A 14,012-nucleotide genomic window follows, 5' to 3' on the forward strand; every position below is an offset into this window, starting at 1 on the left:
TCGATGTTGTTTTCTAAACACCTGTGTTTTCTCTCAGGCTCCTCAGGGCTTTGATCCTGTACCAATGGAAAAAGACCTCATCAGCGCATGGCTTCTACCAGAAAGTGCTTCTCTGTGAGCCCTAAGCTGTGGAGGGCCAGGCCAACAGAACACTGGGTGCTTCAACAGGACTTCCCAGGCTGAGTTCCTTGGGAGGCAGGAGGCCCAGGAAGGTATTTTTACCTGGCTTTCCTGTGGTTTGGGAAAAGTTCTGCCAGAAATGGCTAGTCGCTGAGCTCTGCTGCCTACCTGCAAATCTTGGTCTTGTGTGACTGCCAGTGAGGTCAGATCTTTCTCCTGCTTCTGATCCTGTTCTTTCTCAGAGGGGAAGGGATCGCACCCTGTTAGGCAGGAAAATAGATGTGAGTGGGATGGAAAAAGAATAAGGCCAGGAAAAAGCCCATTAAAAGAGACCCAGAGTTAACTAGTGGAAGCTCAGAAAAGCCGTGGAGCAGCTTGGCCTGGAATGTTTGAATATTCCCCAGAGAAAGGAGGGTACCTCAGCAGAGCCCATGGCTTTATTGTGTTAATCATACAGGCCCAGCTTATATTTTTAACTTTACCTATATACTCTTTTTCCCTAATGAAGTAGTTTGCAATCTGCCCAATTAATAATGACAAGCAAGCCCAGCATAAACAACACAGTAACAGGCAGGAAGGATTCCACCTTAAAAATAAGATTGGGTTTTAATACCCAGGACATTAAGAAGATTCTTAACTTACACTTTAGCAAACAGACAATAACTCAGCCCACCTTGGTGGCCGGGCAGGCAGTCTTGATATGCTCCCAGCCAAGAAATGTCGGGCTCCCAGGGAGAAATCAGAGCAGTAAGTTCCTCGTGCTACATTAGTTCTAAGTATTCAAAGACCACCTAACAGGTCTGCACCCCCAGCCCTTAGTCACATTCCTGAAGAATCCTTAAAAGGGGGAACCCCAAACTTTCAGGGCACTCCTCTCCCTGAGGTCGCCCGCACTTTCTAAGTGCGTAACCTTTTCACTGTAAACTCTCTCTTTTGAACCTTGCAGGGTGCTGCTGTCTCTCTCTGAGTCACCTGGTCTTTTTGTCTAAGTAACTCTAAATAAATCTTTTCCTCTCCTTCACTACTGTGTCTCTGCCTTTCAATTGCTTGTCACGGTGGGGACAAGGATGAGGAAAATACACAATGCCTCCCCCCCAACATTGCCACTGCAGCAGATTCTAGGAAGAACAGAAAACGTGAATTTTGGTATCTCAAATGTGATGGTATTGGTGCTCTAGAAGACTTATGTGCCAGGGATTCAGGTGTCAGCAAATATGACTCATCTCTACCACAGGTTCTTAAAGTATTCATTGCTCAAAATCAGGGAAAGGCTCTTTATTTCTACCCTTCACAGATCATAAGACAGACAACAGGGGATAAAACTTGGCCTAGCAGGGGTTAAATGTGTGGACACTAAAGAAAATCCAATCATCTAAACCCAAGCACAGCTGAGAGCAGCTAAGGAATGGGCTGCAAGCCAGCAGCCCTCTGACTACCAAAACGAGGCGGCCTTCTCCAGCTTTAAGGATGGCAGGCCCTTCCCTACAATTCCCTCCTGATGAGAGGGTTCTGAAGCCGTCAGGCCTGCACCAGCTCAGGTGTGCTAAGCCAGAGCAGGTTCAACCATTTCAGTGACTGGCTGGCATGCTGCTTTCCCCTAAGCAGAGGCTGATGGCACTGTGTGCTCCCCAGAAAGCTGTCCCACTCACCTGGAAAAGAAGGTAGGCCCAGGGAGTTTGCCAACTTCCCCAAGCTCCCCAGCAGCAGGTTAGTGCTTGGGGCTGGGAGGGAGGCTGAGGAAGCAGCAGTCCCCGCAGCAGGCAGGATGAGATTAGACGGTGGAGGGCCAGGAGGGTTCGCACTCTCAGAGTTTGAGGCAGTTTCGAAGGAAGAAAGAAAGGCTTGTCCTCCCTGGTGGGAGAATTCTTTCCAGGGGCCTCGCAGGGCACGGGGAGGCTCAGGGACTCAGGGGAACTCGTGTAGAAATGCTTCCTCTCAATGTCAGTGCTCACTGTGCTCGGAGTCCACTGAGAACCCACGAGCTGGATTTCTCAGAGGAGAAAGACCAAAATATAACCAAAGGGAACCGTCTCTGGAGTGTGAAATTAACCCGTATTCCTTACCAGTCTTATCCTTGAAGACGGTCTTCAGCCACTCTGTCTGAACTTGCTCATACTCTTCGACTGTGATGGTATAGCCGAGCATGGGAGCTTCAGGCTACCAAGAGGAAAAGGAGAAGCCGAGCCAGTCAGAAGGCAGTGAAAGAAACCTGCACTGACCCTTCCATTCCTGGGACTCAGGGGAGCCAGGCTGGGGTGGGCAGGGGCGGGTGGACAGACCATACCATGATAAGTGGGATCCCTCGCCTGGACGGCACCAGTTGGAATTTGCGTCTACGTGGCCGCGAGCTGCTGGGTGGAGAATCCCTGGAGTTGGCCTTCCCAGATGTGGTTGTAGCTGCAAATAAAATATCAGACTTACTTTCTTCTCTTCTCTTTGTCTTTCCAGCCTAGTTTTTAATACTGAACTTTCACTAGGTGTCTCTGAGATTCTATCTTCCATGGTTTGGGCTCTTGGATGGTGTTGGCAAGATTATTTCTAACAGTCAAGAAGCCATGAGGTGGTAATCGCTCCAAATGTGTGCACATGGTTGCTTACTGGACAGAAATTGCCTGGACTGCACAGATTACCCCACCTAGGCTTACCTTACCCTGAACCCCCCATGTGGCCTGGGTTATGCTATATGAGTCTAGGCCACCTTTCTCCCTTACCAGACCGTAAAGCCCGAAGGAGAGGAACATCTGTCTCTGTAATTACCATGCCCCACACAAATCAAGGCTTAGTACATGTTTCTGGTGGGTTGTAGTCCATGCGCCCTCCATACACACTACCGCCAACACATGCCATGCGTTCGTCAACTTACCCTGTTCTCCCTGGGACCCCTTCTCACTTCCCAAGGGATCTGAGGAGCCAGAGTTAGGAGGAAGCTCCTGTTTTCTGTAGGAGGAAGAGGCACAATTAAGTTTAGAAAAGTGCTGGATAATGTCTTATACCCTCCTAACTACCAACTGGCCAAAGTCTAGAACAACCATGACTAAGATCGCAGTGTGTCAAGACAACAAATAAAATAAAGAGAATTCCTAAAGAAATGAAGGGAGGCAGTTGAGAGAAGCCACAGAGACACCTTTGTCTTAAAACAAGCACAAAACAATCTCCAGGACCTTCCATACAACCTGCCAAATGTCTGAGAGTTGTAGTCACAGCTCTCTCTCTAAGAAAGCGGCATTCTAGTCGGGCACCTAGAGGGTCAGCTGGGGTCTAGAATGTGAAGCCTGCTGCCCACCTCCATCAGTCACTCTGTTCACTCTGTCCCATGCGGCCCCTCCCCTTACACCCCAGCCCCTCACGCTGAAGATGAGGGGGAGCAGAGGCAGGTGTGGTAGGTATGTGATGACTGCAAGAGACGAGAGCGATTCAGGGCGGCAATGTCACTGCCCTTTGGATGTGAAGTGCTTTGATTCTCCAAATTGGAGTCTCAGAAAGCCTGAGAGCCAAGTGAATTCCCCTCCTTTCCTACCCTCTCATTAATCCACAGAGCAAATCAGCGATTACCTCATTTTCTTTGCTGGCCTCTCTATTGTCTTCATGTAGCACGAGTTGGGGATGGAGAAGGGTGAGGCACTGGAACCTCTTCTCTTACAGAGCTAAAAGCCAAACACAAGTCACGTGACTGACCCTATGTAATAACTTAGGAGCTGACCTTCAACATAATTCTGTGGCTCTAACCCATCACTGTATATAAAGTCTCCTCTCCAAGTGACTAAAAAACATTTCTTTGTGAAGAGGGGCTTCTGGAAAGTGAGTCAATTGCCAGTATTAACTATGGGTTATAAAGTCAGAGAAAGTAATGGAATGCTAATAAATGGCGGAGGAATGAGCGTGCTTTCTGCATATCCTGGAGAGTGGAACGTCATACTCAGTGGCGGCTGAGAGCGAGCTCTGATGCATACAAGGTCATGCCGTATTAGTCCATGGACATGATAAAGGGAAACTCAGAAACTCTTCCAGTGAAAATAAACCAGTAAGCTAGTTTGGTCTTGCTTTCATTAAATTTTCAGTTTTATTTTATTAAATTTTAAAAATATGCTATTGTGACACTTGTGACTTTTGCAATATCTATGGTATTTACTGTCATATGATAATTATCCATACAGCCATCCATCCGTGACTAGCCAGCGTTCAGGATAATCCAGTTCAACAATTATGGGAAAAGTGTTTTCTCTCTACCTCATAGACTGTGCATACACGTACAACACAGACGTGATAAAAGATTTACATTTGGAAGTGTAACAAAGAAAAGGACTGTAACAAAACAGACAAGCTGTTAGATAAGGTTGGGTAGGGAGAGACTGTACCAGAGAGAGAAGACAGAAAGCTGACAGGTGGTTACGTAAAACTAGGAACCTTTCTGTATAAAAATATTGTCACATGTGAAAGAGACTTTACTATACACCTTTTGTGCCATTTGAATTTTCAACCATACTAATGTTTCCATAAACTATGAAAAAAATAGGAAACCAAAACAAAAACAAAACCATAAGCAACATTAAAAGGCAGGTCTTTTCCATTAAACTGATGAATTAATATCCGTACCATGTTAAAATGGAGTCTCAACGTTCCATATGAATATAATGAAGGTGTCAAATGAGAAGTGGACAAGGAATACGCAACAAGGCAACTCATAAAAACAGTCTATGTCTCTGGCAGTTAGCTCTGCATTGGAATTCCATTTTTATTTGCCTAGTTCCTGCTTCATAAGGATTCAAACTATACCTTCAAACTCTACAAAGAATCTGAAGATAAGTATCGCGGTTCCATCATCAAGAAATTTACAATCTGGAAAAGAGACAGGACAGGACACAAAATGATGACAGCAACCAAAGATAAAGAAGGTCTCTGGCCAGGAGCCTAAGAAAAGATTATGCAGAGTTCAGTTAGAAGAATCAGTGGATGAAGGTGGTATCTGAGATGGTCCTTTATGATTTGACTTAAAAAAAAAAAAACACTTGGAGACAGACAAACTTTATAGGCTTGCAGTGGGATGGGTAGTCATTCTGGACAGAGAACAGAACATGGAAAGGTCAGGATGCAGGGAAGTATCAGTATTAGGTGCTCTTAGGAACCATTTTGATTTGCCTTAATTATGGGGTACATATAAAGGGATAAGAAGTTAGAAATGCAAGCTTGAGGTTAGACAATTTAAGGCCATTATAAATATTTCTGCCTTGGAAAACAGTATGTCCTGTTAAGACAAATGGAGACACCAATGCCACACACAGAGAAGTCAGAGGACTGTTCACTTTCTCTGTTACATAATTAGTACCAGTTTGATGCTGGTACTAATTTACATAATCAGTACCAGTTTAATGCTGGTAATGATTTACAATGGCAAAGCTAGAACTTCTAATTTGCACAGCTCAGATTTGGGTGTTTACCAGTGTTCCTCCGAAAAATCAAATTAAGTCAAGTAGCTATGCTACCACTCCAAATATGAGGGCTGCCATCTGGGCTGATCGCACTGTGTTCACTATTCACCGCCCGTTCTTCCCATGAGGCATCGTGTAAAGAAGGTTCATATATAGTCTCTGCTTCCTGACACCTGCTTCTGAGAACTTACATTTTCAAACATCACACATCTGTAGGGGGCTGCTAACTACTCACAACAGAATATCCAAAAGCTGTCAGTGTCAGTGAGTGTACATCTTGCAGTAGGCCACAGGCTCCACTGGTAATGGGAACTTTACAACAAAATGTGGCAAAGGCCTAGTACAGTGTTCTAGACCAACCGCCTGCTGAGGGCAAGCAGCAAATGCTGAAGAAGATGAGGAGCACATCTGTTTGGAGGCATGGCAGTGTGAAAGAGCTGCTAAAGCACTGAGACGCTGTGGAGGCAAGACAGAGAAGAGAAGCCCGGAGACGAGCCTACATTTGGGTCTGCATTTTCCCCCAGGTGACCGCCATTTCCAGTTAATTCAAATTAAGATAAACTAATGAACATTTCTAGAATAAGAAAAAACAAAACCTATATTTAAAACCCAAGTTTAAAGGCATCTATACAATAAATACCTCATGATTTTCAATGAATAACCTTTTAAATAAAATGATAATGTACATTATGCTACTGATTAAAGTGAAGATAATTTACAATTATGAGTCCTTCTTCATTTTCTCTATGACTGAAATTCAATCCTATGAGGACAATGTAATTTTGTTGTGATACAAAAGTACATCATAATAATTTAAACATAACAATCGCTCAAGACTGAAGTTACACTATGTGAAAACATGCATAATTTCAAAGCATTATAATTAGATTAAAAGCCAAGAAGGGCACATCTCAAAAATATAAAACAACCTGTTAAAAAGTTTAAGATTATTGTTACCTTGCCTGCTTGTTAGGCCACCATACATAGCATTGTATAATGTTAAGTCTGAAGCTCTGAGTGTAAATTAAGTTCCCTGAAATTAAAGGACTGTACTTATTTAAAATTATAGTAATAGGTGGCACTTCTTGAATGTTTACTATGGACAATGCAAACTCTTGAACACTTTATATGTACTACCTCACAACTACCTTATGAAGTAGGTCAGAATCATTATTTCCACAAGTGTACAGTCTTACATTCAGATTTTTTATTACATATATTAATTACATACCTTGAATGCTCAAAAGAAAAAGAGAGAGTATAAGAGACATGTGAACCAAATGCAATGAGTTGATTTTTGGTCCCTGATTCAAAGTAACTATAATAAGATAGGGTAATAAGGGCAAATTGGAGTGATAATAACTAACATTAAGTCATAATTATTCAGAGGAATAAAGGTATTGTGGTTATTAATGTTCAAAAAATTAAAAAAATACACTGAAGTACCTACAGGTGAAACAACATGTTTGTACTTTAAAACACAAGAGCAAAACCAACCTGGGGTGGGAGTGTTGATGGAACAGGACTGACAAAACAGTTAACTGCTGGAGCTACATGGAGGTTCATTATGATATTTTCCCTTCCTTTTGTGTATGTATGACATTTGAAGTGAAATTGTAAGGAGGAGCAATGACTATGTATCTCATAGTTCTGTTGTGATCACTGATTGAGGAAATGTATGTACAGTGCTCAGCAGAGGGCCTAGTGCAGAATAAAGACTTCGTACTGTTGTCCTCTGCATTGCCATAACTGCCTGGCTGGGGCCTTCATCTCCTACATTTGTCACTTATCATTAACATGTCATTTATATTACTCTAAGAGCCTTCTGTATAGATGAAAACTTATGTCAAATTCTTTCTCCTCTCAAAAACCTCCTCAGCACATGCATTATTTTTTTCAAGCTTCTATATATTGGGTGCCCACTTACTGACAAGCACTGTAATGGGTGCTTTTCAAACATTACCTTCAGTCTTTATAACAGTCCTTTAGAGATGAGAAAAAGAGAGTTCAAGTCTTTTACCTGCCCAAGAGTCTATAGCTACTAAGTGCCAAAGCCAAGATTTGAACCCAAGTCATTCTGGTAGCGAAACTTGATCTGTTCTCCAGTCTACACTACATCCTTTCTAAAAAGAATTATAACCACTTATTTTAAAAACTTTCATTAAATTCCCAGTGCCTATAGGATTAATTTATGACCCAATGCAATCCAGACTCAATCTACCTTTTTAATCAAATTAGTACCAGTTTTTGAATTATTCATCCTTTGTCCATCTGTCTATAATAATGGCTGTGTCTTGTATTCAGGTTTCCACATAAGCATTCTGGGCTTTCTAGTTTGTTCCACTGGTCTATAGCGATCATTCAGGGGTTGGTAACTGCTGTTGCCTTAGAGGTGATCTCAGCATCTGACAGAAGGTGGCTAGTAAACACTGCATAATCAACTAATAAATGCAAAGACCCCACTTCTTCCACACCACCAGGTGAATGTACCTGAGAGATCCCTCCAGTCGAGCTGTGGTCGCTGGGAATGGCATTGTGACTGCGACCAGACATAGGGATGCCACGTGTGTAGGGGTGGAATCTCTTATTTAGGCGGCCATCTGAGCTCTGGACATTGCGGCCACTCTTCAGAGGCCCAGGCCTAAAAGTGAAATGAAAGGGAAAAACACAGATGTGCTACTGAAAGGCAACAACATTGTTTTAAGGCTTTATCCCATGGTCACAAAATCGTTCTAATGTAATGAAAAAGGATAATGTTAATTTTACTGTTAATTCAGCTAAACCTGTCTCACAAAGTCAGAAAGGGAAAGCTAAGTATTTTAAAAATTAAACATATGATTCTACTTATGTGTAGTCTGGGAAATGCACACAAATCTATAGTGACAGAATGGGGACCAATGGATGCCTGGCAGCAGGGGCAGGGTGAGAGGGAGGTTTTAAGGCTTCACCGAGGGGCACGGGGAAACTTCTGGCAGGAGTGGTGATGTTCATTATCTTGACTGTGCTGATGGTTTCACGGGTGTGAAATTAGACAAAATAGTTATTGTGGCAAGTTCCTCAAAATGTTCCTCTCTGATTTCAAAGAGGAAAATGTATAGGACAATAATTCTGATAAGGATACATATCAAAATTTATCAGATTGTACACTTTAAAGAGGCACAGTATTTTATGTCCATTGTACCTCAATAAAGCTGTCAAAAAAAATTAGGAGGAACCAACCACTTTTTCTAAGATTCAAACTGAAACAGAAATTTCCTAAACATCTTTCCTGTGAACTAGCCATTCAACCTTTGTGACAGCGCAGACAGCTCACTATCTCTGGCTGATGAATGTCAACCAGAGACCAGTTTATTCCTACACTGGGTGAAAACATACTTCCTCCTTCACCTACTTCACCTATGGATCCCATCTGGAGCCAAACCGGGCCAATTGTCCTCCTTTCCTGTGACAGCCCTTCAGACTTTGGCAGACCATTGTCCTTCCCTCCCTCACTTCCTTACGCCCCTCAGGTTTTTCTCCTCTGGGCCAGTACTTATGTACCTTTAGAACCCCCTTGCCCACCACCACCACCCCGTGACATCTTGAGCTGCTTCCCTCTCTCCCAGTGAATTTCGCTCTGTGTCTGCCTCGTCTTGCAGGGCAGCACAGCCCACCAACAGTGCTCCACGGACCACGGGACTAAGGCATTCGAGCACTACCACTGACCTGCCTCTTCCCCGTCTTTGTTCTCCTATCAGCACAGAGTAGGAGCATGTTAAGCTTTCTTGGCAGCCATGACATTGTGCTGACCCAAATTCAAGATGTAAGTTACCCCAAGTCTTTTCACAAACATTTGCAGCCTCTTTCTCTCCCAGCCAATTCTTCCTCAAGTATAATTAAGCTCAAATGCAGAAATCTAACATTTTTCTTAAATTTTGTACTGTTGCATGTTATCCATTGCACAAACCTTGTGATATTTTTGTTACATACTTGGTTATTCAATGTATCTACAAACCCTCTTAGCCTTAGCATATTTTATGCATATTAATGAAAAATAGAAAAAGGAATTAGACAAGGTAGTTATTGTGGCAAGTCACTCAAAATGTTCCTCTCTGATTTGAAGGAGGAAAATTTACAGGACAATAACTCTGATAATGACCTTTTTCAAATAGGAAATCCCACCCAGATGGATTCTCACTTACTTAGGCACAAAAGGAGTACGGACTCCTTTGGTCAGCACGGGCGTAAAAGCTGACCTCACACTGCTGTCTTGGCACCTGTGACAAATCACAAACCCTCAGTTAGATGATACGACTTTCTCTTTAAAGCCTACTCTCATATTCCTGAGATCTTACACTCTTTCTATGGAACATAGGTTCATGCTAGACAAGAAAAGATTGCTTCAAATCTCAAAGATTCAGGAAGGTAAATTTATTATAGGCCTGTCCTAATCTAATAAGAAAAGTATAAAAATGCTCCGAGACCTTTTGAACTATTCAGGTGTACTGATTATTTGCTAAGTTCTCCCAAAAGCACTTCAATCACAAATTTAATATCCTCCCACCCATAAATTAAAGACAAAAAAACACTTTAGTGACCCAACTACACCCATCCCCCAATGCTCTCATTTAGTTCAGTCTGTAAGAGAAGAACTTCACACATCACACATAAGGGCCTGTGCATGGTGCACATAATCACTGCTTATTCCAATTATGGGAAAGCTAATACGGAGCCCTCAGTTATAGGCTCACTGGGGTCTAGAAAAATTACCAACCTGGAGAACATGAGAAACCTGTTTGGACCCTAATAATAGTAATTTTCTCTCTGACCTCCACAAGATTCCTTCAATCTTTTATGCTAAGTCATCAGAAATACACACCCAAAGTCAAACGTTTTAAAAACCTGAATGTTCACCTTTTCAAATAAATGTACTTCTCAAGGACATAGTGCTGCCACCCAAGCTTTGAATTTTGTTGTTATCACTCAGCCACTGGGACCAAATGAAAAATCAAGTCTTTTAATCTAATCATCTTTATCAGCCAAGTTACATCCATCAAGGAGGTTTCCTGGGTACACCTCTTTGAGCTCTGCTGATACAATGCATTGGCCCAAAGAAATAAAGTAGCAAAACCTATTGTAGTACTATGCTTTAAAGACAGACAATATTTTCACCTGAATTAGGGATATTTTAAGTGATTTACCAAGTATTCTGCTAAACCCATACTGTATTAAAGCTCAGAGCTTTAAGAACTGAAGGAAGGGAACAGTTCTGGCAGCACATCTCATAGCAAAGGCTAAAGGAAGGCAGGACATGGCTGATACACACCAAGGTGCTTAAAGAGGTCAAACACCTTGTTTTTTGGGTGTTGAGAGGCTTGTGAGACACACAAACCCACTTAGGACTTAAGAAGAAAAAAGGATTTAAAAGCCAAGTCCTCCACCCCGAACAGCCAAAGCAATCCTGAGGAGGAAGAAGAAAGCAGGTGGGATTATGCTCCCCGGCTTCAAGCTCTACTACAAAGCCACAGTAATCAAGACAATTTGGTACTGGCACAAGAATAGACCCATAGATCAGTGGAAAAGACTAGAGAGCCCAGATATAAACCTAAGTATATATGGTCAATTAATATATGATAAAGGAGCCATGGACATACAATGGGGAAATAGCAGCCTCTTCAACAACTGGTGTTGGCAAAACTGGACACCTACATGCAGGTGAACGAAACTGGATTATTGTCTATCCCCATACACAAAAGTAAACACAAAATGGATCAAAGACCTGAATGTAAGTCATGAAACCATAAAACTGCTAGAAAATAACATAGGCAAAAATATTCTGAATATAAACATGAGCAACTTTTTACTGAATGCATCTCCTCGAGCAAGGGAAACAAAAGAAAAAATGAACACATGGGAATACATCAAACTTAAAAGCTTCTGTGCAGCAAAGGACACCATCAACAGAACAAAAAGGCATCCTATAGTATAGAATATATTCATAAATGGCATATCCGAGAAGGGGTTATGATCCAAAATATATAAAGAACTCACATGCTTTAATTCCCAAGAAGCAAATAACCTGATTAACAAATGGGCAGAGGATATGAACAGACCACTTTTCAAAGAAGAAATTCAGATGGTGAACAAGCACATGAAAAGATGCTCCACATCACTAATCATGAGGGAAATGCAAGTAAAAACCACAATGAGATATCACCTCACACCAGTAAGGATGGCCAGTATGAAAAGACTAAGAACAACAAATGCTGGTGAGTATGTGGAGAAAGGGGAACCCTCCTACACTGCTGATGGGAATGTAAGCTATTTCAACCATTGTGGAAAGCAATATGGAGGTTCCTCAAAGAATAGAAATAGCATTTGACCTGGGAATTCACTCCTAGGAATTTACCCAATGAATATAATTCTCAGATTCCAAAAGACATATGCACCCCTATGTTTATTTCAGCACTATTTGCAATAGCTAGAATACAGAAGCAACCTAAGTGTCCATCAGGAGATGCATGGATAAAGAAGAGGTGGTACATATACACAATGGAATACTACTCAGCCATAAGAAACAAACAGATTCTACAATTGGCAGCAACATGGGAGGAGCTGAAGGATATTATGCTCAGTGAAATAAGCCAGGCGGAGAAAGACAAGTACCAAATGATTTCCCTCCTTTGTGGAGTATAACACGAAGCAAAACTGAAGGAACAAAACAACACAGACTCTCAGACTCCCAAGAAGGGACTAGCAGTCACCAAAGGGGAGGGGTGTGGGAGGGTGGGAGAAGGGGATTCAGGGGTATTATGATGGGCACACATGGTGTGGGGGGGATCAGGGGGAAGACAGTTTAGTACAAAGAAGGCAAATAGTGACTCTGGCATCTTACTACGCTGATGGGCAGTGACTGCAATGGGGTGTGGCGGGGACACGATAACAGGGGTGAATGTAGTAACCACATTGTTTTTTCATGTGAAACCTTCATAAGAGTGTTTATATCAATAATACCTTAATAAAATAGAATTTTTAAAAAACCCAAAGAAACAAAGTCAACTCCTCGGTCTGGGGAGGGTCAGCGTATCTTACCGGCAGCAAGGCCTCCAAGGGGATCGGAGGAAAGGAGTGGGGACTGAGGGGTGAATGGGGTAGCGACGGGCCGCGGGAGCCGGCGGGGCGGGGCGGGCGGGTGGGCGGCTCCTGGCCTCCGGGGCGGGGCCGAGCTGCGGGGGGCGTAGCTTGCTGAGAAAATTTCCCATGCGGAGGGATCACCGAGATCTGGCAGGCGAGCGGGGCCCAAGGCTCTCTGCCACACGAACTCCCTTCGCTAGCGCGCCGGGGCCAGAGGCGAGGCGAGCTTTGAGCGTTGGCCGCGCGCGTTCCGAAGTTGCCGGGAGACGGCGCGCGAAGGCCGTCTCGGGGCTCGCGGCTCAGTGCCCACCCCTCCTGCGGGAGTCAGTGGGACAAAATCACACCCACTCTTATGCTGCCTTGAGCACCTTGACCATGTTTTTATGAACGTTAACGTCTCTCCCCATTGTTTCCTCCTTTTGCGCCCCTTCCAGGAGGGAAGTAGAGGGTTAGGGACGTGATTAGTCTTCACTGCCACATGGTACTTGTTGGGGGGAGGGGTCTTCACTGGCCAGCTCCTGGTCCCACTGGCTGGGAATGTCCTGTGAGACCCTCCCCTTCCTCCCTCCCCATCCATTGCCTTGATGGGCTTCGTCATGGCCAGAAACCGGGGACTTCTTGGGCACATTCTGCCCCAAATGTGGGCAGGCATGGGGACAGCGTGTCCACGCCTGCCTTCTCCCCAGGCTGGGAAGTCAGGGACCGCAGACCCAGGTCTCTCTAGCCCAGGGGCTCTTAAATATGGTGGTAGGAGGGGCCAGCCTGAAGGACATGGGGTTCTGTGTCAGCCCTAGGGTCAGGCTGTTAAGATACCGTGGGTCAGGGCATGGGTCATAGGCCAGGGAAGCTCTGCTTGGGGGTGAGGTCCTGCTAAGCCAGGGCCTGGTTCTGAGTCCAGGCTCTGGGCCCAGCTGACCTCTTCACGTGCTAGGGCAGGCCCCCTGTGCAGGCACGTACATCCAAATAGCTGGTCAGCCCTGCCCAGCACATAGCCCAGCTGTAGTTGTCTCAGCAAAGCAGCCAAACAGCCTGCCAGCAGTGATTGGGAAAAACCACCACAAGCAGCATGTGGCTGGGAGGTGGGCAGCAGTCAGTTTCTGTAGGTCGTCCTAAGCCCACGAGTGAATGGTGTATGCACTGGCAACTGGGTCCCTTTGCGCGCACTGGCCATTGCTGGGTGACAGGGTGTGTCATGCACTAGACACGCATGCGCATGAAGGCTGCTTGCAGAAACTGACCGAGTGGCGGTAAGAAGGTGTTAGTCCTCCACACGGGCATGTTGGGCTAGGGTTCAACCTGATTACAAAAACAAAAACAGGTTTACTGAAGTCTAAAGATCATCACTTCAGAAAC

The 14,012-nt window shown here is 44.0% G+C and overlaps 2 protein-coding genes across 6 annotated transcripts in view; one reads left to right on the top strand and one right to left on the bottom strand.

Annotated features, from left to right (window-relative positions):
• The window catches only part of LOC140849510 (EF-hand calcium-binding domain-containing protein 8-like), a 33,624-nt gene extending 33,176 nt beyond the window's left edge, over nt 1–448 (top strand). For all 5 annotated transcript variants that reach the window (XR_012131447.1, XM_073236801.1, XM_073236802.1 and 2 more), the window contains one exon: nt 38–448. Coding sequence is in view for 3 of the 5 variants with exons in the window: in XM_073236802.1 (XP_073092903.1) it covers nt 38–125 (88 nt within the window). In the remaining 2 variants the exon portion in view is untranslated. The remainder of the gene's footprint in view (nt 1–37) is intronic.
• A 1,190-nt stretch (nt 449–1,638) lies between these two features.
• On the bottom strand, nt 1,639–12,698 carry LOC140849713 (nuclear envelope pore membrane protein POM 121-like). The gene is made up of 8 exons (XM_073238056.1): nt 12,618–12,698; nt 9,728–9,802; nt 8,037–8,187; nt 3,673–3,764; nt 2,984–3,057; nt 2,405–2,517; nt 2,184–2,277; nt 1,639–1,769 (listed from the first exon to the last, which is right to left on the bottom strand). Exons 3-8 carry the CDS (start codon nt 8,097–8,099, stop codon nt 1,639–1,641), a joined length of 567 nt encoding a protein of 188 aa, XP_073094157.1. The 5' UTR covers nt 8,100–8,187; nt 9,728–9,802; nt 12,618–12,698.
• Between the last annotated feature and the right edge of the window lie 1,314 nt (nt 12,699–14,012).

This window comes from Manis javanica, chromosome 5, assembly GCF_040802235.1.
Source record: "Manis javanica isolate MJ-LG chromosome 5, MJ_LKY, whole genome shotgun sequence".
Lineage (NCBI taxonomy): Eukaryota > Metazoa > Chordata > Mammalia > Pholidota > Manidae > Manis > Manis javanica.

What these genes read in the sequence shown, in the direction of transcription:
- LOC140849713 (XM_073238056.1), bottom strand. Translation starts at nt 8,099, where the DNA reads ATGTCTGGTCGCAGTCACAATGCCATTCCCAGCGACCACAGCTCGACT. An exon ending in AGGCCAGCAAAGAAAATGAG is followed by an intron (nt 3,058 to 3,672) that starts GTAATCGCTGAT and finishes TTCCTCCTACAG; the next exon opens with AAAACAGGAGCTTCCTCCTA. An exon ending in GGGGTCCCAGGGAGAACAGG is followed by an intron (nt 2,518 to 2,983) that starts GTAAGTTGACGA and finishes TTTTATTTGCAG; the next exon opens with CTACAACCACATCTGGGAAG.